General features: G+C 35.0%; 1 protein-coding gene, 1 long non-coding RNA gene and 3 pseudogenes across 2 annotated transcripts; 4 read left to right on the top strand and 1 right to left on the bottom strand.

The window, feature by feature from the left end:
- Positions 1-122: 122 nt before the first annotated feature.
- LOC120212679 lies at positions 123-11,182 on the top strand. Its single transcript, XR_005524734.1, has 3 exons — positions 123-134; positions 904-907; positions 11,037-11,182. It is a non-coding gene; the product is annotated as an uncharacterized LOC120212679 (long non-coding RNA).
- Positions 3,316-11,051, top strand: LOC120212677 (annotated as a pseudogene).
- LOC120212678 lies at positions 3,544-5,386 on the top strand (annotated as a pseudogene).
- A 700-nt stretch (positions 11,183-11,882) lies between the features above and the next one.
- LOC120212676 lies at positions 11,883-12,660 on the bottom strand. The gene has a single exon (XM_039210897.1). The coding sequence runs from the start codon at positions 12,583-12,585 to the stop codon at positions 12,022-12,024; it is 564 nt and encodes a 187-aa protein (XP_039066828.1). The 5' UTR covers positions 12,586-12,660; the 3' UTR covers positions 11,883-12,021.
- Positions 12,661-15,726: 3,066 nt separating this feature from the next.
- Positions 15,727-22,720, top strand: LOC120212758 (annotated as a pseudogene).
- Positions 22,721-27,470: the final 4,750 nt, after the last annotated feature.

Below are 27,470 nucleotides of genomic sequence, written 5' to 3'. Positions count from 1 at the left end.
TCCTTAGAATCCCTCGTCAGAATAGACTTCATACTATAATACCATAATAAAGTACAATATTTTTGACAGCAAATATTTGAGATCCATTAATGAGATTAAGATGTTTCTGAATTGAAGTCGAATGACAATGAAATGTTGGAGAGATTCCAACAGATTAGAGAAATTGGAGTAGATGGATAGGGATGTTACGAGTGAAAGTGTTGGTAATAAATAGTGGCTTCCAGGTTCACATTTTCTTCTGCTTAAAGCAAGACTGAAGTAAGAATATGTTTAAGATGGCAAATGCATAAATGGAGTATAGAAAGTGGTTTGGATCTTCACAAACCCTTGAAACGTTTTCCACTAAGTGGTAATCATAATAATACTTTTTATTTGGTCCATCAAAATATCTTACGATAAACATTAGAATATCATTACTTGCAATATATTTGATCATGAATCTTTAAAGATAACAATCATCATTTTTATCACCGAGACTATTTAGTTGGTACGATTCCGAGTTATAGTTACTCATGTGAAAGTATAATTCTAGGGTAAAGTACACAAATGATCCTTCAATTATAGGATGTTACTTTGCTGAGTTCCTTAACTATTAAAATTTGTAAAATTGTCCCCCGACTATAATGTGTTACTTTATTGAGTCATTCGACTATTAAAAATTACAAAATAATCATTTGATTGTTCATATATTTCAAACTCGTCTTTTTTCGTTAAAAAGCTGACGACCGTTTGAGTTGGACGTTAACATATTGTCGGGGATATGATAAATCTAATCCCATAATTGTTTGAATAATATAGTTGAGATTCTGAGATCATATTATATTATATCTCGATCAACATATTAAAATCTTGCTCAGACGTTATCTTTTTAACAGAAAAAACGAGTTTGGAATATAAGAATAGTTGGGTGATAATTTTATAACTTTTAATAGTTGAGAGACTCAACAAAACAACACTATATATTTAAATGATCATTTTACAACTTTTAATAGTAATGAAATTCAACAAAACATCCTTCAATTTATTTCAAAATCATTGTATATTTTACGCTTAAATTTCTAATCGTGTAAGCTAATAATGATGAAAATGAAGCCTATGATGAAACAAATAAAATCTTAATAAAGTCACTATATATGCCTCAAATTTAACTCGCAAAATAAGGAAAAGTTACTTCCGTTATGACCAACCCGGGATACGAATCTTCTTGTATACAATGGGAGAAAGTGATGTTTCTATCGGTTCATCGACAGTAGTATCAATGGGAGAAAGTAATCTTACTATCGGTTCATCACGGGAAGTAACGTATCTAGAAATTAAAAATAAGAGTTCAAAAATTTTAATATTCATTTTTTAATAAAATGTGTGTAAAGTTTTAATATTTTATTATCTTCTTTCTATGATATATTAAGTTATATTTAATTATTTATTCAAAATAATAGGTATGTACTTGATTCCTAAAAGATCAGATATATCTGTTTCTAACCATGAGGAAAATGAGGATATGTGAAAAGAATTTTTGTGTCGTATCAGGACATGAAGTTTAAGTCATAAATTTGAATCGAGAGCGAAAACGAAATCGATTTGTTAAGTCATTTTCATTACAAAGATTATTTAACTAATGGAACAATGGTTTGTTTTTATTTATTTATTTTTATCAACTTAATATTATGGCCATGCGGGCATCGTTTTCAATCTTATTCAGATCGTGTAGGAAGAATAAGCTTGCCCGACTGATCTAAACGCTCCTTGAGGGTCCTTTTTCACATAAAAATAAATAAATTCTATAACTTAGCTTAAAATGTTGAGTCACACTAAGCATTATCGTTTTGGTTATTTTTCATTTCTTATGAATTTAGGGTACATGACTATTAACTATAAGCCTATATAACAGATTGATGTACAACTGTTAGACAAGTCATTGGCTGTAAAATATATATATATATTATGATCCATTCGTATAATGTAAATATATGGTTAAGATTGACTTGTTTTTTCCCCCAATAAATATCTTCACATTTCCTACTTTTAATCTCAGTCTATTTTCACTCATTCAATGATCTTAAATCTGTGTAAAACTAAAAGAGTTTTACATTATGTAACAGGATCCTATCCCTTAAAAATTATATGAAAAATCATATAGTTAAAATAATAGTTTTTAATAAAAGAATCATATAATTTTTAATTAAAAATTCTTGATTAAAATTAGCATGAATATTTTTTATGTAATAAAACCATTAAATAAAATGCGTTTTCACAGTTAATAGTAATTCATTTAAAACAGTGTTTAAGTTTAGTTACTAAGTAGAAAAAAAAGATAAAATAGTTAAAATGCTAAAGGGAACATCAAAACGAAGTGTTGTATATTATATATATTATGAAAGTGAAACCTATGTATTAGAGTAATACAGTCGTGGCTAGAGATATTTATTAATTAAGTTTAGGATTTAAAAATGAGGAATTAAAGATTATTTACATTTGGATTGAATTGTTATCCCCATTTATAAAAGGGTTGTAATAAGATCGCCTTTTTGTTTGGTTGAAAAGAATTGCTCAAAGTATATATCAAAAACGAAATATAGTACTTGAATCGAACTTCAATAAATTTTTAATGAGAATAGTTGTTTGCTTACAAGTAAAACAATTGAATTCAATTTAAATATATTTAAGAATAGATCACCTTAAGCGCCGTTTACAAGCGAAGTTAGGCCGGAATAATTAATTAATAAAATATTGATACTCCACAATTATTTTGAAATTTAAGTCATTTGTTATAGTATGTGAATGTGACGAGTTTCATAAAATATATTGAGAAATATAATTTATTATACGAAATAGATCAAAATTGTACGGAATACGTTACCTTCACGTGACAAGTTTCAAATTCAACATCTCCATATGATGAATTTCACGTGCACTGTTGACATTTATATTCATATCTTTTGTCGAGTTTTTTGGTTAAATTTTTAACATTTTTCATATATGACGGATCCATATACATCTCAAGTGAATTTATGTGTTCCATAATTATAGAAAAATGTCTTATTTGATTTACGGCTATAATTATAAATCTTTACTATAATTTAAGATATTTATTATTTTAATAAAATTAACAATTTGTATAAAAATAATAAATGTATATTTTAATTGTTTGTAGGCATAAATATCCCATTTACATTCTTATTTCTAATAATTAAAAATAAATATGCAAAAGGGCAACAAGTAATTTAAACAAAAGATAGGGGTAATGTGATAAAAGTGGGAGTATATATTGTTCAGTCTTTCAAAGGGGAAAAAATGCAGTGGGAAAATCTTCAATAAGAAAAAAAAAACAGATTGAATCCAAAAAAATGGCATTGAAACTGAATGAGATGAGTTTTGAATCCCCAAAACTCCCATCTGTTGCTCTTCCAACAATGGCCAGCTTTGGACCTCCCAGGTTTTCATGGCCTCCGTTCTTCATTCTGGCTTCAAGTTTGATCTTTCCTTTTCTTTTTGTCCGGTTCTTCAAGTTAGAATTTATTCTTTTCAGTGATGACGTGTTGTATGACAAGAAATCGTTTATTTGAATCCAGGAAAGCTGAAACTTTGAAAACAACTTTGGTGCCTCTTCGGGAGGTGCAAGTTCCGGTTAAGCATTCAATGCCACCAGAAAAGATGGAGATCTTCAAATCATTGGATAACTGGGTTGAAGACAACATTCTAATTCACCTGAAATCACCTGAGAAAAGCTGGCAACCCCAAGATTTCCTTCCGGATTCAAAGTTGGACGGATTTTACGAGCGGGTGAAAGAGTTGAAGGAACGGGCAAAAGGGATCCCGGATAATTATTTCGTGGTTTTGGTTGGTGATATGATCACGGAGGAAGCACTTCCAACGTACCAAACCATGCTTAATATAACTGATGGAATTAAAGATGAAACAGTGCGAGTCTTACTTCTTGGGCAATTTGGAATAGGGCATGGACGGCTGAAGAGAACAGGCATGGTGATCTTCTTAATAAGTATCTTTACTTGTCTGGACGAGTTGATATGAGACAAATCGAGAAGACGATTCAATATTTAATTGGTGCAGGAATGGTAAGAAAGGTTCTCCTTAGTAGGGTTATGATTTTCCCTCCAACTATAACTACCAAGTACAAAATCAAAGAATGTGTTTGAAATTTGATTAAATAGCTGTTTTGATTTATACTTTTTTTTTAAAATATTTAGATTCTATCGTTTTTCTAAATTAAATTTTTTAATATTTGACTAAATAATTACTTTGATCTATATTTTTTAGTATTTAGGCCCCACAACTTCACATTTTGCATAAAAAACCAATATTTTAGAATCTTAACTATTTGTTGGTTAATGGTTTTTATCCGGGGATGATATTTTTTCCTTCTAAAATGAGATGTTTGAAGGGTCAAAATGTTTAAAAAAATATTCAAAATAATTATTTAGTCAAATGTTATGGTTTTCTTATAAAGTTAAACATTGTGACCAAAATATTTCGGTGGAAAAGAATAGGGCATTTTAGGATAAAAAGGCTAATATTTTATAGCATTAATTATTTTTTGACTAAAAATTTTCATCTATTGATGGTTTTTTTTGTTTCAAAATGAGATGTTTGGGTCAAAATGCTAAATAAAATAATATAAGTTAAAGTGATTATTTAGTTAAATGTTAGAAATATTTTACCTTAAAATTAAACATTAGGCCAAAATAATAAAAATAAGAATAGATTTTTTTTATTTAATCTGAGATATTTGTGACATTATGACTAGAAACTAACCTCTTGGTTTCTTTTTCTTGTGAAGGATTGGAAAATGGAGAACAATCCATATCTTTCATTCATCTACACATCATTCCAAGAAAGGGCAACTTTCGTGTCCCATAAGAACACAGCCAAACTCGCCGGGGAGTACGGAGACACCGAGTTGGCTAAAATATGTAATTTCATCGCCGCCGACGAAAAGCGGCACGAGACGGCCTACACTAAAATCATTGAAAAGCTGTTCGAGATTGATCCCGACGAAACTGTTCGAGCTTTCGCTTCCATGATGAGGAAGAAAATCACCATGCCTGCTCACTTAATGTACGACGGCCGAGACGAAAACCTTTTCGACCACTTCTCGGCCGTTGCACAAAGGCTTGGGGTCTACACTACCAAAGACTATACCGATATTCTCGAGTTCTTGGTGGATCGATGGAAGGTGAAGGAACTTATCGGACTTTCAGCTGATGGACGAAAAGCACAAGATTATGTGTGTGAACTTCCTCTGAGACTCCGAAAGCTGGAAGAGAAAGCTCAATTGATAGCAAAGCGGGCACCTTCTATTAGCTTCAGTTGGATCTCATAGAAAACTGAAGCTCTAAGGGCATAAAATAAGAAGGATATATGTGCTTTAATTTACTGCGAGTCTTTTATGGTTCAAGGATTATAAAAGTTACCGAATATTTATAATATGTTGAATTTGATATATATATGTGTGTGTGTGTGCGCGCTTTGTTTGATTGTTCAAGGGTCTTTTCTTTAGCAGCTGATAAGGTTGTGTGATTATACTGCTGAAAATTCAATGAATTCTCTAATGTTCATAGGCCATCTCTTTTATTGCTAATGATCAGCTAATTTGGATCCAACAAGATAGAATATAGAGTGCCAGTGTATTCAATAAGCATGAGCCCATTATTTTGTCACAACCATCGATAGGGGCCTATATGGGATTCATTCCAATTGGAAGCCTTACACCGACTACTTGAGCTGTTGACCTGTAGAGTTGTAAGTTGAATCCAACCCCTCTTATCCCTTTTAAGTAAATTCTAAAATACACCTCATTAATACAAGGATAAAAAAGTGAATATCAGTTGCAATTGAAAATTTTATAGAAATGTAACTTTTTAAGTTAAATATAATTAATTTTTTAAATTGAATATATTGCAATAAAAATATTATATTTCTCGTAACATTTTTTATTATATCTTCATAATATTTTCGATTGTATGTCTTAAACACTCGTAATATAACTTTACGGTTATAATAAAAATATTACAAATTTATATAATATTTTAATTTTATCCTTAAATTGCGAGTATCATTCTAAATTAGTTTTCAAACTTTTTAACATTTGAATTCCATCCCTAAACTATAACTTCATTAAAAATTGGTCCCCAAAGTTTTTGAATATTTCAATTTCATTTCAAACTATATGTATATACTAATCACATCACTTGCTAATAAAACCGTTAGGACAAATTATATTATTATCTGTTTAAAATTTACATATTTGAATGAATTTAGGAATGAAAGTGAAATATTCAAAATTTTAAGGACCAATATAAAATGAAAGTCATAGTTTGAGGATATATGGTATAATTAACTCTAATAAATATAAGGATAAATTATGTGTTTAGTACCTAAACTATCAATTTCGTATGTTTTAGTATCTTAACTTTCAATTTTTTCAAAATCATATATAAAGTTTAGTTTTTGTTTTATTTTAGTACTATGTTAAAAAATTAATGTTAAATTTGTTTTTTTTTCAAAAGTTTATATACTAAAATAGATTAAAACTGATAGTTTAGGTACTAAATGTGTAAAGTTTTTAATGATGGACACTAAAATGAAACAAAAACTAAACGTTAGATATGACTCGAAAAAATATTAAAAATTTAGGTATTAAAACGGAAATAAAACTTACACTTTAGATATTAAATACATAATTTACCCTAAATATAATCTATGTATTGCACGATTTAATTATTAATCGGTGCCAAATTAATGAAATAAGAATATAAATTTTATATATATTATAAATATGAGGTAAATATGAGGTATTGTCTTTAAATATTTTCAATTATTTAATAGTAAAAGTTTATAATTCTGTATATATTGTGTTCAAACCTAAAACTTGGGTAATAATAAATCTCTTAAACCAATGAAATAATTTAATATATGCATAAACTGTATAGTTAGTATGTACTAAATAATATCATGAAGAACTGAATGGGTAATTAGTAATTAAAACGAAAGTAAGGGGGTAATGTTGTAATTTTAAACGAGCTAAGTATCCCATAAGTAGGCCAATGATTCTTCCAAATAGCGTAGCCTTCTTTTTCACATTCTGTGGAGGAAAACTGCAGCTGCTAAAAGCTCGACAACTCAAACCAAAATAGCGAAAGAGAAATGGCTCTGAAATTAAATCCCATCACTTATCAATCCCACAAACTGCATTCATTTGCTCTTCCTCCAATGGCCAGCCTCCGATCTCCCAAGTTCTTCATGGCCTCCACTCTTCGTTCCGGCTCCAAGTTTGTCTCTTTCTTTCCCCTTTTTTTCTGTGGCCTCTGTACTCATTGTTATGTCTTCAGTGTTCTCTCGTTAAATCTTGGGGTTTTTTTTTACTTGTTTCCTTCATTTTTTTTGCTGATTTCGTATCTGGGTATCTGTTGTTTTTGCAAACTAACTTGAAATATCCTATGATCTCAGTGGTCTCTGATGTGATTCTTTGATCTTAGTGTTCTTATAGTTTAATGGTCCCTAATGCATTTAATGGTCTTTAATGTAGTGCTTTTACGTTTGGGATGATAATTTTTTAGAACTATTGAAATAAGGTTTGTTGCTTATGAAATGCTTGAACTTTCCATAATTTTTGGTCCTTTTTTTGGATTTATTTACTTCTTTTTTGTGGTTGGATGTTTGGTGGATGGTTTACATTTTCGTCATCAAAATTAATACTTTGAGGCTTCATTGGAATTATCACATGCTATGAATTTGAGAATGAATGTGGTCCATGTATCATGTTTAAGTATCTAACTTTATGTAGCTATCATGCGAAGGCTCCATGTTATTTTCTTTTTCTTTTCTTAGTATATTCTCAAGTATATTAATTTCGGTACGCATAATTCTTGTTGGTTTTTAGTATTGATTTGACTGTAAGATACGTATGGATTTCTTGTTCTGATTGGAGCAGCTTCCTTTTTTTTAATGTGCTTTGGATGGTTTCAAAGAAAGATGTAAAACAAAAGCAATGTCGAAAGTTATTATATTGTTTCTTGTAAGCAGCTTTCAAGGAATGTCAAATATTTGGTTTTTTATGTTTCGTTTTTATTGGAGTGGATTTAAAGAATCTGAAAATACAATATGATGTTAAGGCTTTCAATTGTTTTCCATTTGTCTCTTTTGGTTTGGTAGTTTTGGGAGTGGGCTGGATATTAATTCTTTTTCAACCATTTTTGTTTAAAGGAATCAAGTTTTCTTGGGGATTGCAGCTGGTTCTTTCCTAGCATTTTTACCTGTTTTTATGTTTGTATCGTGAGTAGTTTAGCCATGTTGATTTGTATCCTTGTTGATCAACTGATCAGTTAAAAGTGCATCTTTTGGCTGAGATTGCTGATGCCTTATGATATACGCTGAATGCAGAATATTAAATAGTTTGCTTTGTCTGTGCTTGTCATTGCATATGAATGCCCGATTTCAAAAACGTGCGAATGTTCCACACAAAATGGGTCTTTAGATTTTCCATTTATTCTTTTTCATTTGTTTCAATATAGTTGAATCTATCTTTGAAAAGAAATTCAAGTTGGTGGAAGTTGTTTAGATTCTCTAGAAATGCTGATGAGTAACATAATATAGTTGAATCCACATTTTGAAAAGAATATTCAATTTGATAGTAGTTCAGAATATGTTGTCCTCATTCCTTGATTCTATATTGTTTCATTCCTTCTATTTCTTGCACAATTTGTTGAAAATTCTTATGTTTCTCCTTTGAATCTACTTAATTAAACGTTTTAATAAACCGAGTATTTGGTACTTTTTCTTCTCATTTTATCTTTAACTTGTACCATTTTGTATATGTTTGACAAGTATAATTACTGAAATTAGTCTTAATGCTTTCGATTCTTCCCTTCTATTACTATGTCAATCAAATTTATGCATGGCTGAATCTTCGAGTATTGTAAAAAGAACATTCAAAGTAATTTTCCTTGAGCTTTCTTCCTGGTATCAGTATTCGACATCTTTGTGGTCCATTCTTGATCTAGGTTTCATATACCGTGCTAGGTTATGACGATTATAGACATCTATGCATTTTCTCTTGTTTGTTTGATGCACTTTCCTTGTGTTTGGTGTGAGTGGTTGTTGAGAGTTGCTGATAGCTACTTGTGCTTTTTCTGATAAATAAATGGTAATGTAGATTTTGATAATTTAATTACTGTTTTTATTTAATTACTTGTATGATTGAACTTTAAATCTAATCAGATGAACTCTTGGATGGTCACTTAACTACTATGGTTTTCAGTACGTCTATTAGGAGTCACTTTGCTCATTTCGTTTCTGCTGTGCACGACATTCATCATTCAGATCGATATTTCTTATCATCTAAATTCCCTTGTCGGTTACACATTACTTACTCAAAATTCTGATAATCTCTACATTCACCCTTTTAATTCAGTCCGGTTGTATAATCAGGTATTCACATGTTGATCATAACAAAGCTGCTTTTGTTTTGGCCAACATATATGGCCTTTTTCATTACTGTTTACTTTTGCATATTCCATAACATCCTGCTTTATAGTGTCAGTGTGCTGGATTTCATGGAACATGCGGTAACCAAATTTATGAGATGGGTTTTGTGTGTTTATGATTCATTGATGCCTTTTAATTCTTACTGACATTTCTGATTGCTAAGAATGTTATCTCAAATTTGTTTTTCTCTTAATGCTGAGAGGTTGACAATCTCAAAATGCCTTTCATGCCACCTAGGGAGGTGCATGTTCAGGTCACACACTCGATGCCACCTCAGAAGATTGAGATCTTCAAATCTTTGGAAGACTGGGCTGAGAACAACATTCTAACATACCTCAAACCAGTTGAGAAATGTTGGCAACCCCATGATTTTCTTCCGGATCCTACTTCGGATGGATTCTATGAGCAAGTCAAAGAACTTAGGGAAAGGGCAAAGGAGATTCCGGATGATTACTTTGTTGTTTTGGTTGGTGATATGATCACGGAGGAAGCTCTTCCAACCTACCAAACCATGCTTAATACCTTAGATGGAGTTCGTGATGAAACGGGTGCTAGCCTTACTTCTTGGGCAATTTGGACAAGGGCATGGACGGCCGAATAAAACAGGCATGGTGATCTACTTAACAAGTATCTCTACATGTCTGGAAGAGTTGACATGAGGCAAATTGAGAAGACAATCCAGTATTTGATTGGATCAGGGATGGTAAGGAAGATACATTCTATAAATTTTCTCTCTTCTCATAGTTTATTTTTGAAACCTAAGATGCACTAACACATGGAACTTTATCGAATCCGTTTCTGTTCATCTTCGGATTTGGATTAACATCTTGTTGTTTGCATTAAAGTATTGCACCATAAGACTTCTGGAATTTCACTAAATCATGTAGAAACCGGCTCCATAAAGGCATCTTCCCTGTGTACTACCCTGTGTAGATGCCATATTTCTTAAATTTTCTTCTTCTGTATATTTACAGGATCCACGTACGGAGAACAATCCATATCTTGGATTCATCTACACGTCATTCCAAGAAAGAGCAACATTCATCTCCCATGGGAATACAGCCCGACTGGCAAAGGAGCTTGGTGACATCAAATTGGCTCAAATCTGCGGTAACATTGCCTCAGATGAAAAGCGCCACGAGACTGCGTATACTAAAATCGTTGAAATGGAACGGTCTTGGCATTTGCTGACATGATGAGGAAGAAAATCTCCATGCCGGCACACTTGATGTATGATGGCCGAGACGACAACCTTTTCGATAATTTCTCAGTTGTTTCTCAAAGACTCGGGGTTTACACGGCCAGAGACTATGCTGATATCCTAGAGTTCCTGGTGAACAAATGGAAGGTGACGGATATAACCGGACTTTCAGCAGAGGGTCGTAAAGCTCAGGATTATGTGTGTGGACTTGCTCCGAGAATCCGAAGGCTGGAAGAGAGAGCTCAAGGAAGGGCCAAGCAAGCACCCAAGGTTCCATTCAGCTGGATATTTGACAGAGAAGTCCAGCTCTAAGCCTCGAGTTGAAAAATAGCGATTTCAATTTCCTGCAGCAGAGTTAGAAAGGAACATGGTGATGAAGCTTTTGCATTTTGTCTTTAAATTTCCCATATAATGTTTGCCCGGACAACTTTCATTCAACCGAATTCAAGTTAATTAAGTAAATGTGTATAAACGAAACCCAAGTGATCAAATTCAATCGATTTCGATCACTTAAGTTTGCTCCATTCAAACTTATGCTTGATTTGATTTGATACGCTTTAAAAAAATTAGGATTTTAAGGGTTGGATTAGTCTGTTTAATTTAATAATTTTAGATTTAAATTGTTCCGAGTTCAGATAATTTTAGGTCGAATTAATTTTTGATCATATTGATTTTGGATTATTTCAGATTCAAATTTAGATTAATTTAGGTTTCAATCACTCTAGTCTTTTGGATTGGGTATTTTGAATTCGAGTTTGACACTCAAGTAAAAGTGCCATAAGTCTAGGTTATTCGAGTTTGACACTGATTAATTAATCAATTAATTAATTTTAGCAAAATAAATTGGAAGTATCTAGTATAATACCCAATACTATGGCAAACTACATTCAATACTACGACAAGCTCACAAGAACCCAACATGGTCAGTTGTTGAAGTAAGCTACTTGGCACACCACTTAATCAGCCATTAGGTGATATCCTATTCAAAAATTTTACCATCCATTTGAAAAAAAATTAAATCGTATTCACCCTCAAACTTCAATTGAATTAAGTCCGATAAAGACGAGTTTAAGATAAATTTGATTATTTTAAAACTCATAATTATTGGATTGCACCCCGTTTTTACTACAAATTCTTGACTTTTGATTTAAAAAATAGAAGTTCAAACAAGTAAATACCAAAAATCCAAACAAATAATTAAACGAGTGACCACTCTGATCACAAACTGGTGATGAACAGGCAATACAATAATATGAAGTTGTATGGAGAGCCCTCCACTAACAAAAGCTTTATATATGGGCCTGGGTGTTAAATAATTAAACTTGGAAAGGCCATGGCCAGTTCTTCAAATCCTCATCTGCAACTTTCCCATTCCTCTGGTATGCCGATTGTCCGCTGCCATTGCCAACCCCATGGCCTTCCACAAAAGCATAGTACCTCAACACGAAAGCCAGACCCAACACCACCCATTCCAAGCAGAATACAGCCACGCATAACCCACCAGCCAACTTCAATATCATCTCCCCTTCTTCTTCCCTCACGTACGACCTCAAATACCCCAAGAAATCCGACGTTCGGGTCAGTATGAGCACCGAGACCGACCCCTGGAATATGGAAGTCAGCACCATCACCACCATGTGAGCCGCGTAGCACTTGTTGGACCCCGAAGTGACGACGGAGCATCCCAAGACGGCGGAGGTGATGGTGATGGCGTGGAGGAGGATGAGGAAGAATCCGCAGAGGGAAGGGAGTAGGCGGAGGGAGAGGGTGAGGAAGATGCAGGCGGAGGCTGCTCCCAAGAGGATGTAGTTGGCGATGAGGAAGGTTTTGTGGGTTCGGGTGTGTGATTGTGTTACCGAATTCTCAACTGAGAGACCCATTGAAGAGAGTAAGCTTTGGAATTAAAAAAAGAAAACAAAATTTCTGGTTCGAAATTCTGTTTTTTAGAGAGAGATTTTGAGGGTTTGATGGAAGGGAAAGAGAAGAGAGCTACTATATATAAAGCGAGAGGGTTTGGACTCTGGAGCTAACGTTCGTATTTTTCATGTGGACAAGCTGGAAATGTTACCGTTGAGCCACGTAATAAAGCTTAAGCTTGTAACGGCAGGCTTTGGTTTCTGCCAAATCAGTATACACCTTCTCCTATTTTATACTTACACATTTATATATTTTATTAAGTCAGTTCAAATCTTCGAGAGTTAGATTATCCATCCAATATTAAATGTTTGTTCTAAATTTGAACAAATTTAATCAGTTTGGGAAAAATAAAAAGTAGATTTTTTAAATTATAATTCGAGATTTGATTTATTTTTTGAGTAGATCGGTCGGTAAAATTATCCATTTTTGTTCCCTCACGTTCTCTTAGGCGATAGTTCTAAATTTACTAAGAACATTTCATTTTCTTTTCCTACAGTCTCTCCTCCCCTCTCATAATATTAAGATTAAAATTGATCTCTTTCTGAAGTTTTATAATATATTATATTCATTAATTTTTCCCTCTCATATTATTAAGATTAAAATCGATCTCTTTTCTGAAGTTTTATATATATATTCATTAATTTTGATATATTATATAAAAATTAATTCTATAGTAAAATAATATTATAATGTAAACATTGTAAAATATATTAAGTTGTAAGTGTATTTATAAGGATAAAAATAAATTCAATAAAAACAAAATATATAAAGTCATTAAATATTAAATTAAAATGAGAATAAATATTGGAAAATAATATTATTAAGTCGACAATGGACTTGGATTATTATCTACAAATACAGATAAATTTGGATAAAACTTGAGACTATACAATATAATAGCTCATAGATAAAGGGGTTGACGACTTACTAAACCTGTGAAACTTTTTATTTCATTGTCCACAAAAAATAGTTATCTTGTTTTATTTTAAATTTTAAATTATTTTTCATTTATATATAAAAAAATCTATTAAAAACAAAGGTACGGATATTTGATTGATTTTCAAAATTTTAATCAATAAAGTTAGAACTACATTTTCAGATTAATATAAAAAATATTGAATAAGGGTTAATCCATTTTACAACTAAAATTAATCAATAAAAATTGCTAAACGTGATAATTTTGAACAAATTTTATTAAATTATCAATAAAGATGTCGTGTTCTGAGAGACAAAACTACAGAGAAAATACAACTTTCCAAAGGCTGACAATAAGACTTCTCTAAGATTACTCTTGCAATCACTAACAGTTAGTTATTATAACACCCCGACTCTCAGGCTAGTAATTCGGGTTAACTCGAGACCTAAAGTTGAGCCCAAATGATTTTATAAAATAGTTAAATCAGTTTTATGTTAGTGGGCTTCTGTTGGGCCCAAAATATTTGGGTGATAGGTGATTAGTGTTTTATGTAAGAGAAAGTAAAGGGGCTAATAGTATAATTTTCTCTTATTATTTTAAAGTTGAATACCTCTCCTTTTTATATCATGTTTACATGAACCACCCCCAACATTTTCTCACCAAACACTTATCTTCTTCATCATTTTTTCTTTTCTTCTTCCTTTCTTAAGTGCAAAGTTTTAAAGATTCAAGCTTAATTTGTTGTAGCCAAGGTAAGAATGTTTCTCTCTATCCTCCAAACTTTGTTTTAAGCTCCATTTTTGTAAGTTTTAGAATTAGTTTTCAAAATGGGTTTTCCTTGAAGATAGGATGAATCCTAGTTGATTCAAGAGGTGTTTTAGCAGCCAAGGAAGTAAGGTAACACGCTTATAGGTTTCTCATACCAAGTGTAGATCATGGAAAGTTAAGACGTGTTAGAAAGTTAAGTTTAAAGCATGTTTAGTAATTTCCATGATAGATTATTCTAATGATGTTGTATGCATGGTATAAAGCCTTGTTTATGCCCCTTGTAATCGCATAAGACTTTAAAGAATGTTTGGGGACCTCACTAGGGTCTTTGAGATTGAAAAATAGAGTTTTTAGTACTTGTTTTATGACTTCTGTAGGTAGAGTATCGATACTATAGGGATATTATCGATACTTGTTCTTCGTTTTGGGCAGATTCGTGAGTTTTTAGACAAGAGTATTGATACTCTTTTAAAAGTATCAAAACTTTGGGTTATAGTTTAGAAACTCCCAAAAAGTTTCAAAACTGGGCAGAACAAAATGTTTAAAAGTATCGATACTTATATAAAGTATTGAAACTTTAGCATAAGTATTGATACTCTTGGGCTAGTATTGATACTTTCAGTGTGTTTTGGTCAAAACGTTGCCTAGAGGCCCTAGACCCATAATATGACCATAAATGTGATCAAATATGTGTAAAACATTAGAATAAGTGCTATGAAGGTGTTAAAGTTGGGTTAACATGGATTAAATAGTTGTAAGGGTATTGATATCTTAGGAAGGGTATCGATACTACAAGAGGTATTGACACTGTAAGGCCAGTATCAATACCAGGGTTGAGAAATGGGCTTTAAGTCTAGAGAATGTATAGAGGTAAGTGAGGTTTCCAAAAACTTATAATACCTCTCAAATAAGACTACAAGTGAACATTTATTAATGTTAATTTCAAACGTAGAAAAGGGAATAAAGTAGAGTGAAATAAGACTAGCTTTGTTTGAATGCTCGGGAAAACGACCATGACACCCGAGTTCTTTTAGAAAAGATAGCAGAGTCGACAGTATAGATTCAGTCTGGATATCCTTAGGTAGGGCCGAGGCCCTTCTGACTAACTATATTTGTAGAGGCCTTAACACTCTTTAAAAGAAAGGGTGGGTTAGTCAGGGGTATGGTTTTCAATGCATAGAATTTCGGGGGCCATATCCATTGTAGACTAGAGAGGTGTGTGAGCTCCGAGATACAAAACCTTCAGTTGCACCATGATGTCTACCATATCGTAGAGAGTGAATATTCAAGAATAATCATTAAAGCAGTTTTAAAGCAGACTAACTTGGACACAAGGTCCATTACTCAAGGAGTGGGTTAGTAGAACATAACAGATAATAGAATAAATAATATTAGACTTGATAGTTTAAGCTTTTCAGTGATGCAGTTACTATGTTTTAGTTGTGTGGCGCTGAACTAGTTAGCCTAACCGTTTTTGTGTATACGTATTTTATTTGTCCATTTTCTATTCGTGCTTAATAACAAAACCTTTTCTTTCGTGTTCTAGTTTGCCTTTAATAACTGCCACTGCTGATGGGCCTAACACATTGAGACCACCTTAACCAGGGCTAAGTTTGAGGAATTGTGCTCAGACATACTTGACAGGTATTTACACTTGTTATCATTTCAATCTTCTTTTATCATGCTTATTTTTTAAAAGAGGTTTTTAAGTTTCTCGTCTATTTTATATAATCTGAAAGCTTAAGACACCTGTGGAGAATTCCTTGAGGTATGCCAAACTTTCCTTCAAAGACATAAATGATATTATCCTTGTTGGTGGATCGACACGTATTCCTGCTGTTCAGGAACTTGTGAGGAAGATGACCGGCAAGGAACCTAATGTGACAATCAATCCGGATGAAGTTGTTGCCTTAGGGACAGCAGTTCAGGTGGGTTAATTCTTGTGTAAGTTTAGTGATAACTCTACAATACTTATTCCTTTGCAGAATGCCAATAGTTGGTTTATATTTTTGCTACAGTTTTTTACATTATTGTTTGAAGTTCTATTTTTAATGTGTTTACCTTCTGTAACTCGGTTGTAGGCCGGTGTTTTATCTGGAGATGTCAGTGATATTGTGCTTTTGGATGTGACGCCTTTGTCGATTGGTCTAGAAATTCTTGGTGGCGTTATGACCAAAATCATCCCAAGGAATACTACACTGCCAACTTCCAAATCAGAAGTGTTTTCAACTGCTGCAGATGGGCAGACAAGTGTGGAGATTAATGTACTCCAAGGTGAAAGAGAGTTTGTTAGGGATAACAAATCTCTTGGCAGCTTCTGTCTTGATAGTATCCTACAAGTAGGTTTCAAATAGCGGTATCGCGACCGTTATATCACGATCGTGCGGTGTCCAAAACCGTTATCGCGGAAAATAATGGTGTGAAGCGAGAACACACCAATAGCAGCGGATCGTGGCCGCAATTTAACGGATCGCGACCAATCGTTGCAATAGAAGACCATTATTCTGCTATTATTCCGTTATTTATTTTTTTTATAAAAAAATAAGTTTTTTTTATTAAAAAAATCAGCTCATTCGAAAAAAATTCACGATCGCGTTATCCGCAATGACTGTAATAGCATTTGTTATATCCGTAACTGTGATAAATGTGACACGACCGAAAACGTGACCACGAACGCTATTTAAAACCCTGCCCACAAGCACCACGTGGTGTTCCGCAGATTGAAGTAAAATTCGACATTGATGCCAGTGGTATCCTATTTGTTACTGCTGTTGATAAGAGTGTTAAAGTCAAAGAAAGAGGCTGTATTTTCAACAAAGGAAAAAGGCGCATGGGTTTTCAAATGGTAGGCACCAGATTATTGGAAATTCAACAATGTTTGGCACCGAATGGTGCTTATTTCAAAGGCTGGAAAATTGTGTAGAAAATAATAATGGTTAAATCATACATTTAGCCATTGTATTTTAGGTTAATTACAAGATTAGTCCCTAAGCTTCAACTATAAATACCATTACCCATTTAGCTTCAAAATCATCCCAAAATCCCAAATCATTTCTTTCTCCCAATACTAGAGAGATTTCTTATGAGTAGTGAGTGTTTTGTAAACACCTGTAAATTTTCTCTCTTAGTAAAAGATCTGCAGCAATCCGGAGACATAGGCATAATTGGTTGAACTCCGTTATCAATTTCGGGTATTATTTTTCCGCTTTTATTTCATATTCTCACTAATCTGGTTATAGGGAAATTACTCGTTACTCGTTTATTTTCCCAACAACTAGTATCCGAGCTTTTGGTTGTGAATATTATCAATTTTTTGTGAGGTTACTATTCATTACTATTCATGTGAATAGTAAATTTTATTAATAGTAAAAAAAATTTGATGATACGAATTTGTCGATGGAGGTGTTCTAATATATTGTGGTTCGCAAGAATTGTCAGAAACGATCAAAACGAAGCCAGATACGAGTAGGAGCGATGGCTGCAGACGAAGGGAATGTGAAAATTGAAAAGTTCGATGGTGCGGACTTTGGTTTTTGGAAGATGCAGATTGAAGATTTTCTGTACCAGAAAAATCTATATCAACCTCTCTCAGGAAAACAACCAGATGGCATAAATAATGAAGATTGAGTTATTCTCGACAGACAAACCCTCGGAGTTATCCGACTGACGTTATCCTGCAATGTTGCTTTTAATATAGCAAAGGAAAAGACCACGGCGAGTCTTATGGTGGCTCTATCCAGTATGTATGAGAAGTCATCGGCCTTAAACAAAGTTCATTTGATGAGGTGGTTATTCAATTTGTGGATAGCGGAAGGGGCATCAGTGGCTCAACACCTAAATGAACTCAACACAATCACAACCCAGTTGAGTTCCGTATAAATTGAATTCGATGATGAAGTTCGAGCTTTAATTCTCTTATCATCTCTATCAGACAGTTGGAATGCTATTGTTACAGCAGTCACCAGCTCGTCGGGAAACAACAAATTAAAATTCGACGATGTTCGGGATCTGGTATTGAGTGAAGAAATTTGATGGAGATAATCGGGTGAAGCATCAACCTCCTCATCCTTGCACACGGAGTCTAGAGGGAGAACTTCAGAAAGAAATTCAAATCGTAGCAGATCCAAATCCAGAAGGGGACAATAAGAACGGGAAAGAAAGATTTTACCTGTTATAACTGCGGCAAGAAGGGTCACTTTAAAAGAGATTGTCGAACACCGAAGAAAAATACTGGCGCACAGGAATCTGCCAACGTGATAGAGGAGACATGTGATGCCATGATTCTAAGTGTCAACAGTCCGATTGAATCATGGATCTTGGATTCAAGGGCATCTTTCCACTCTACCCCATGCCAAGAAATCATACAGAACTATGTCAGTGGTGATTTTGGGAGGGTTCATCTAGTTGATGATAAAACCTTGAAGATCGTCGAAAAAGGAGACATCTGATTAAAGTTGCCAAACCAGACCACCTGGAAGCTGAAAGGAGTGAGACATATTCCTAGCCTCAAAAGAAATTTGATTTGTGTTGGACAGCTTGATGGAGAAGGATATAACACAACTTTTTCAGGATATGATTGGAAGATTACCAAATGAGCACTCGTCATTGCTCGTGGTAAGAAGACTGTTACTCTCTATGTAACCTCAAATTTAGAGAATATCATTACTGCAGCAGATTCTGTTGGAAAATCAAACCTATGGCACCAAAGGTTTGGCCATATGAGCAAGAAAAGGATGAAGACACTTTTTTCAAAAGGGAAGCTGCCGGATCTAAAGAGTGTAGATTTCGGACTATGCGAGGATTGCATCTTTGGCAAACAAAAGAAAGTCAGTTTTGCAAAGATTGGCAAGACACCCAAGGCAGAAAAGTTAGATTTGGTTCATACTGATGTATGGAGACCATCTCCAGTTCCATCTCTTGCAAGCTCATTATATTATGTCACATTCATCGATGATTCTACAATGAAGGTGTGGGTTTATTTTCTGAAGAAGAAATCAGAAGTCTTTATACCTTCAGAAAATGGAAGGCCATGGTGGAAAATGAGACTGATTTGAAAGTCAAGCGACTGAGGTCTGACAATGGAGGAGAGTACAGAAATAGTAGATTCAGAGATTTTTGTGCAAACAATGGGATCAAGACGGAGACAATAGTTCCCATGACACCGCATCAGAATGGTGTAGTAGAGCGCATGAACAGAACTCTGAATGAACGTGCCAGAAACATGAAAATACATGTCGGATTGTCCAAATCGCTATGGGCTGAAGCTATCAACACTACAACTTACTTGATCAACCGTGAGCCCTCAGTTTCTTTGGATGATAGAATACCAGAGGAAGTTTGGAGCAGAAAAGAAATAAACCTTTCACACTTAAGAGTGTTTGGTTTTATTTCTTATGTACACATAAACTCTGTTGAAAGAAGTAAACTTGACGCCAAGTCCAATAAATATGTTTTTGTTGGTTATGGTGGTGATGAGTTCGGTTACCGGTTTTGGGACTACGAAAATTGGAATATCATCAGAAGCATAGATGTCATTTTCAATGAGAATGTGATGTACAAAGACAGGTCAACCATAGAATCAAGTAGCTCTAATACCTAATCTGAAAAAAAAGAATTTGCTGAGTTCGAGGAGATTTTTGGAAATGATGTTCAGATCAGTCCTGAAGCAGTTTAAGAAGAACCAAGCACACCAGAACTAAGACGCTCCTCCAGAATTCCTAAACCAACCCAACGTTATTCGCCTTCTTTGCACTACTTGTTGCTGACTGACAATGGTAAACTAGAGTGTTATGATGAAGCAATGCAGGTGAAGGATTCAGTCAAGTGGGAGTCTTCCATAAAAGAAGAGATGGACTCACTTATGTCAAATCAGACATGGGAATTAGCTGAATTACCACCAGGAAAGAAAGCGCTCCATAACAAGTGGATTTATAGAATCAAATAAGAGCATGATGGGAGAAAACGCTACAAAGCAAGATTGGTTGTCAAAGGTTTTCAGCAAAAAGAAGGTATTGACTACAATGAAATTTTCTCTCCAGTCGTGAAACTGTCTACAATCAGACTGGTGTTGAAAATTCTAGCTGCAGAAAATCTACATCTTGAGCAGTTAGATGTAAAGACAACTTTCCTTCATGGTGATTTGGATGAAGAAATCTGTATGAGGCAGCCAGAAGGCTTCATAGAGGCAGGCAAGAAAAACCTGATATGTTTGTATGGTTTAAAATAAGCTCCTAGACAGTGGTACAAAAAGTTAGATAGTTTTATGAGTAGCAGTGGTTTTACCATATGCCAAGCAGATCATTGTTGCTACATCAAGAGGTTCGACAACAGCTTCATTATTTTATTATTGTACGTTGATGACATGCTCGTTGCAAGCTCAGACATGCAAGAGATTATAAACTTGAAGCAAAAATTATCGAAGCTGTTTGCTATGAAGGATCTGGGCGATGCAAAGCAGATTCTTGGGATGAGGATTAAGAGAGATACAAAGTCAGGGACTTTGATGTTATCACAGGCTGAGTACATCAACAAAATACTTTCCAGGTTCAACATGCAATATGCTAAACCAGTAAGTACACCTTTAGGTGTTCATTTTAGACTCTCCAAAGAATAGTCACCAAAGACGGAAGGAGAACGTGCACACATGGTGAAGGTGTCGTATGCCTCAGCAATTGGAAGTTTGATGTATGCCATGGTTTGTACCAGACCAGATATTGCTCATGCAGTGGGAGCTGTTAGCAGGTACATGAATAATCCGGGCAAGGTACACTGGGAAGTAGTCAAATGGATCCTCAGATATCTACGAGGTACCACAAACAAAGCATTTTGTTTCAAAGGTGGACATACGATACTGACAAGCTATGTAGATGTTGACTTAGCCGGAAATGTTGACATCAGAGGGAGCACTACAGGGTATGTTTATACTCTGGGAGGTACTACAGTGAGTTGGATTTCTCAACTACAGAAGATAGTTGTTCTCTCCACAATTGAAGCAGAATATGTCGCTGTTACGGAAGCCAGCAAGGAGATGGTTTGGGTCCAAAGTTTCTTGGAAAAGTTAGGCAAGAAACAAGAAAATAATGTCTTGTATTGCGACAGTCAAAGTGTTATCCATCTAGCGAAGAATCCGTCTTTTCATTCCAAGACGAAGCACATACAATTGAGATATCATTTTATCCGGTCTCTTTTGGAAGATGGGATTTTGAAACTTGAAAAGATCAGTGGAGCTCAAAATCCGGCATACATGTTGACAAAGACGGTGACTGCGGAAAAACTGAAGTTGTGTTCAGCTTCAGTTGGCATGCTAGAGTAATAAGACCAGAAAGCTGCTGCATCGATCGAGGTGTGAAGACATATTAAAATCAGTCTTCAAGTGAGAGATTGTTAAAGTCAAAGAAAGAGGCTGCATTTTCAACAAAGGAAAAAGGCGCATGGGTTTTCAAAGGGTAGGCACCAGATTGTTGGAAATTCAACAATGTTTGGCACCGAATGGTGCTTATTTCAAAGGTTGGAAATTTGTGTTGAAAATGATAATGGTTAGATCATACATTTAGCCATTTTATTTTAGGATAATTATAAGATTAGTCTCTAAGCTTCAACTATAAATACCCTTACCCATTTAGCTTCAAAATCATCCCAAAATCTCAAATCATTTCTTTCTCCCAATACTAGAGAGCTTTCTTGTGAGTAGTGAGTGTTTTGTAAACATTTGTAAATTTTATCTCTTAGTAAAAGATCTGCAGCAGTCCGAAGACGTAGACATAATTGGCTGAACTACGTTATCAATTTCGGGTATTATTTTTCCGCTTTTATTTCGCATTCTCATTAATATGATTATAGGAAAATTACTCGTTTATTTTCCCAACAAAGGGAATTGGGAAGAAGCAGGTCATCGCTATTACTGGTGCTAGTACCTTGCCGAACGATGAGGTACACTTTCGTTTTATGTGCATATTCATTGGGTTTGGATGCAAGTATGGATAATTAATTGTTGCCTAATATAAAATGAGCAGGTTGATCGAATGGTGAAGGAAGATGAGAAGTTTGCAAAGGAGGATAAGGAGAGAAGAGATGCTATAGACACAAAGAACCAGGCCGATTCCGTAGTGTACTAGACAGAGAAGCAGCTGAAAAAGCTTGGAGACAAGGTTCCTAGTCCAGTTAAAGAGAAAGTAGAGGCAAAATTACAAGAGCTAAGGGATGCAATTTCAGGTGACTCAACACAAGGTATGAAGGACGCCATGGCTGCGCTCAACCAAGAAGTCATGCAGCTCTGTCAGTCGCTCTACAACCAACCCGGTGCGGCAGGAGGTGCTGGTGAGCCTGGTCCTGGTGGTGAAACTGGATCTTCGGAATCATCAAACAAGGGGCCAGATGTGGATGTAATTGATGCAGATTTCAGCGACAGCAAATAAGAAGGGGATTTGTGGGTGTGGGGGATTTCATTTTTGTTCCCTGGATAGTGAATATAAAGAGAGGGTGAAGCACACCACCATATACATGAGAATGAACGTTTGTGTTTAGTCATTTCTTTTATTAACTGATGCTTTGATATGTTCGGCTGGTATTATTTGTTGGATGCTAGCTGCTTCATCCTATGCTCTTATGATATAAATCTGTTCAAGTTCTTAAATAACTCGAATCTTTAATTTTTTTCACCCTGAAATTCAACATCAAAGAGAGAATTCTTTCAAAATTTCCTAGAATTCACATCACCTTATTTACGAGCCCTTGGAACCTTCGAAGTCGGTTTCCCCAGGCCCAAATCCATTTGTACTAGGAGGTAATCAAGATGTATAACCGTTAAAGAAAATATAAAAAACACCGTTGCCGGGGATTGAATCTGGGTCAACTGCGTGACAGGCAGAAATATTACCTCTATACTAAATACTTACCGCTATATTACAACGACCTTGTTGACATGTGAGGACAAGGTTTATATATATAATTCAATGATGAATGGTGTTTTCAAGATGTTGAGAAAGGAGTTTCATATGAATTTGTAGAGATGATAATAAGTTGATTTATTTTAAGGTTTAATATAATATTTTGCTTTAGTTTGATATTTTTATTTAGTATATGAATTTGATTTTTTTATTGAATTTAACACTTCGATTTATACTTTATTTCCGTCATTCTTTTAAAGTTATTTATGAGTTAAAAATGATTCGTGTTTATTGAGTTTTTGATGACTCGTTACTTTAAATTTGTAATGATTTAATATTTTAAGTAACGAGCAAGAAGGGCAAAAGCAATGAAACTAGTAACGAGCATGATACGGCCATAGATATGGAGGCAGATGTTGTAATAGTCGTTGATGATGCAAACAATGGTCTGCAGGCAAGCAACCAGACTACTGGACAATCGGGAGAGGATATACAAAATGGTACAGAGAAAGCGTCCTATGCGAGTATAGTTTCACGCCCAAAGAACCCCACTGATGGTTATAGCGTAAATGGTGGATTTAGAGAAGAGGAAGTAATTGTCATGCAGGAAGATGTGATTATGGACCAAGAAGGAACTATACCGTCAATACAATTTTCTGACCGTGTTCATGACCAAATCGACATGAATATGCGTAATGCGGTTATTGTTAGATTGTTGAGCCGATCGATAGGTTACAAAACTCTTCACACACGACTCATGGCGTTGTGGAAACCAGTAGGCAACATACAACTCATTGATCTGGATAATAACTACTCTATTGTCCGATTCTCGGAGGAAACAGATTATACAAAAGTACTTACAGAAAGACCTTGGACTATATATGGAAGTTACCTGGCAGTTTAAACGTGGACAATAAATCTTTTCACAGCGAAAAAGCATCCATCTCAAGTAATTGTTTGGATTAGACTCCTGGATTTCCGTACATGTACTATACAAAGATACTATTCTGAAACATAGCTTCATTTATCGAAAGAGTAGTTAAGATCGATTACAACACGGACGTTGGGGGGAGAGGTAAATTTGCACGCCTTACTGTTATTTTCGATCTAAATAAACCTTTACTGTCTTGCATCCGCATAGATGGATTCCTTCAAAAATTTGAATACGAAGGCTTAAGTCAAATTTGTTTTTCCTGTGGGGTTTATGGGCATTCGAAAGAGTCTTGCTCGTTAAGTAAGGAGCCGACTGCTTCTAATGGGGAAGGTCATGTTGCCGCTACTGAAGGGTAGAAGGATCCAGCAGTGGAAATTTTGGAGAAGAACTTTTTCGGTTCTTGGATGGTAATTTACAGAAGGAGACGAAAAGAGGACCAACTATTAAGAATGGAAATAATAGGGCTAGCTCAACCTTTGGGTCCCATTTTGAACCTATTCAAGACAATGAAACTAACGGTAAAGAACAAAATGTAGAGGATGAGGCTGTTCCTTCTCCAACGAGTCTGAGTGGTAGTGATAATGACCAAAAAAAAAAAGTGCAATTCGTTAATGGGAAAAGCAATACCAAAGTGGTGCATAAGAATGCTGCCTATATGGCTTCCAATCCGGAGAGAAGTCTAAGGCTACTCAACTGAAAGAAACTAATGCATGATTATACCTATGGTGAGTGGCAAGATACGCAAGTGAAATCTCATAAACCACTATTACTAAAGGACATCACAAAGCCGTCACATATTCCGTTTCGAGGTTGGTGAAGGTAAAGAAAAGAATTCCGTTTCGAGGGACCGTCAGGCTCACAACCCGCTGGGAAAATGAGCGATGGAACCGTCGCATCGAGATTTGAGAATGGGGAAAAAGACAAAACCCGGTATTACTTCGAAGATGTCCCCCAAGGAACCTGTCCAGCATATATCAAACCAACTAAGCCAACCTGGATTAGGGAATACATCACATATTCATTCTCGGCCAAGTGATATTGGCCAATCATCCTCGTTTTCTCATTATTCAGATGAGGTGGACAAGGCTTTAATGGACTGTCAACCTGTTGGTATGGAGGTAGGGATGACCCTGGTGGAGGTTGGGCCATTAATGATCAATAATGCCTGGTTTTGTTTTTTGCCTTGTCTTGTTTTATGAACAAGTTCATGTTTTGGAATTGCCATGGGGTTGCCAGTGCAATCTTTCATCGGTACTTCAACTTTGTTCATGAACATTGTCCTTGTATGGTGGCTCTTCTCGAGACTCAGGTTAGTGCTAGTAATGCCGATAAGGTGGTGTCGCGGATTGGTTTGTTAACTCTTTCGGGTTTAATCTCATGGTTTTAGTGGAGGCATATGGCTTCTTTGGAATGAGACAGTTCACGTTCATATCATGCATATTTCGAATCAATTTATAAATTGTATTATTCATAATAGCTTGGGAGGTTCCAAGATTCACTTTACCGCAGTTTATGCCAGCCCTTCTACTGTGAAGTGCAAGTATATTTGGAGTCAGTTGGAAAATATAAATCCGGGTCCAAATATTCCTTGGTTGTTGGGAGACGATTTTAATGTTATTTTTTTCCAGATGAACGAAAAGGTGGGAGTTCCCGTCAAGTTAGTGGTAGTCGACTGTTTGCTGATTTTATTTTTAACCAAGGTCTGACTGATCTGGGTTTTCGGGGTCCTCCTTACACATGGGCTCGTGGCAACCTCTACCAATGTTTAGATAGATGTCTGGGGAATGCTAGGTGGTTATCCACTTATCCGGAAGCAGTGGTGTCCCATCTGGAGAGGATTGGTTCAGACCATAGGCTCTTGCTCGTCCATCTACAAGCTGATCATCGTGACAATGGTAATCGCCCTTTCCGTTTTATTAATGCATGGCAATCACATCCTCATTTCAAGGAATTTCTTATGACGATTTGAAATAAGAATGCTCCTATAAGCTGTGGAATTAACAAATTCCAGACCGAGGTGGCATCGTGGAATAAAAACATTTTCGTTCATATTGGGGTCCTTAAAAGATACATTCAGGCACGATTACGTGGTATTGAGAGGGCTCTTACTAAATCATTGAGCAACTTATTTCCCTTGCTAATCAGCTTAAATCCATGCTTGAAGTTATCTTAGAGTAGGAAGAGAACCTTTGGCATTAGAAAGCTTGTGTGGACTGGGTGCTCTACAGTGACCGCTGTTGAAAAGTCTTGGCAAGCACCGAAAGGTGCTAATAAAAAAAGTCCACCGAAAAAATTTGTCAAAAAGGTTGGGTTTTTGTTGAATTTTGGACAATGGTAAAATCATAATTTTAGTCATTGTAATTTAGGGTATTTACAAATTAGTCCTTAGAGCTTCAACTATAAATATCCTAGCTCATTTAGCTTCAAAACCATCCCAAAGCATTCTAGCTTTCTTCCAATACTAGAGAGAATATTAGAGTTTCTTGAGAGTTGTTTTCTCCTTTTTATCAAGAGAGAATTATCATTGTTTTCTCCTTGGTCGATCGAGAGAAGTTGTAATTCCTATTTTCTCATAGTGAAATTCTTCTACCGTTGCCCGTGGTTTTTACCCTATATTATTTAGGGGTTTTCCACGTAAATTTTGTGTCTTCTTTATCTTCATTTTTATTTTCTCAAATTATCAGTTGCGATTTTGCTCTATCTGATAGCTGTCTTCCGCAACAATTGGTATCCGAGCTAGATTAGAGTGTGTAATATCTGCTTATTGTCTTTGTGGTTGCCACCAAAAGGTAGATCCTCCAACATAAGAAAGTAAGAAGGTATTACCCATTCTTTGAAGGTTCCAGAGAACTATTCACGATAGTGAAATAGTGGGAGCTATCCGTAATAGAAGCTATGGCAACGAAATTTGATATTGAAAAATTTAATGGGAGAAATTTCTCATTGTGGAAATTGAAGATGAAGGTCATCCTGAGGAAAGACGGATGTCTAGCAGCTATCAGTGAAAGGCCGGTAGATTTTACAGATGACAACAAATGGATCGAAATGGACGGGAATGCTATGGCAAACTTTCATCTAGCATTAGCAGATGAAGTATTGTCAAGCATCGAGGAAAAGAAGCTAAGGAGATATGGGATCATCTCACCAAATTGTACGAGGCCACATCGTTGCACAATAAATTTTCCTTAAGAGGAAATTGTACACTCTCCGTATGCCAGAATCTACTTCAGTGACGGAGCACTTAAACACAATGAACACATATTTTCTCAGCTTACATCCTTAAGATGTACAATAGGAGAACAAGAACGTGCTGAACTTCTACTTCAAAGTCTACATGATTCGTAT

The sequence above is a fragment of the Hibiscus syriacus genome, unplaced genomic scaffold (genome assembly GCF_006381635.1).
Source record: "Hibiscus syriacus cultivar Baekdansim isolate YM2019G1 unplaced genomic scaffold, ASM638163v2 tig00110015_pilon, whole genome shotgun sequence".
NCBI lineage: Eukaryota > Viridiplantae > Streptophyta > Magnoliopsida > Malvales > Malvaceae > Hibiscus > Hibiscus syriacus.
Note: the sequence above shows the minus strand (reverse complement) of the source record. Positions and strands in the feature narration are given on the sequence as shown.

What these genes read in the sequence shown, in the direction of transcription:
- LOC120212676 (XM_039210897.1), bottom strand. Translation starts at nt 12,585, where the DNA reads ATGGGTCTCTCAGTTGAGAATTCGGTAACACAATCACACACCCGAACC.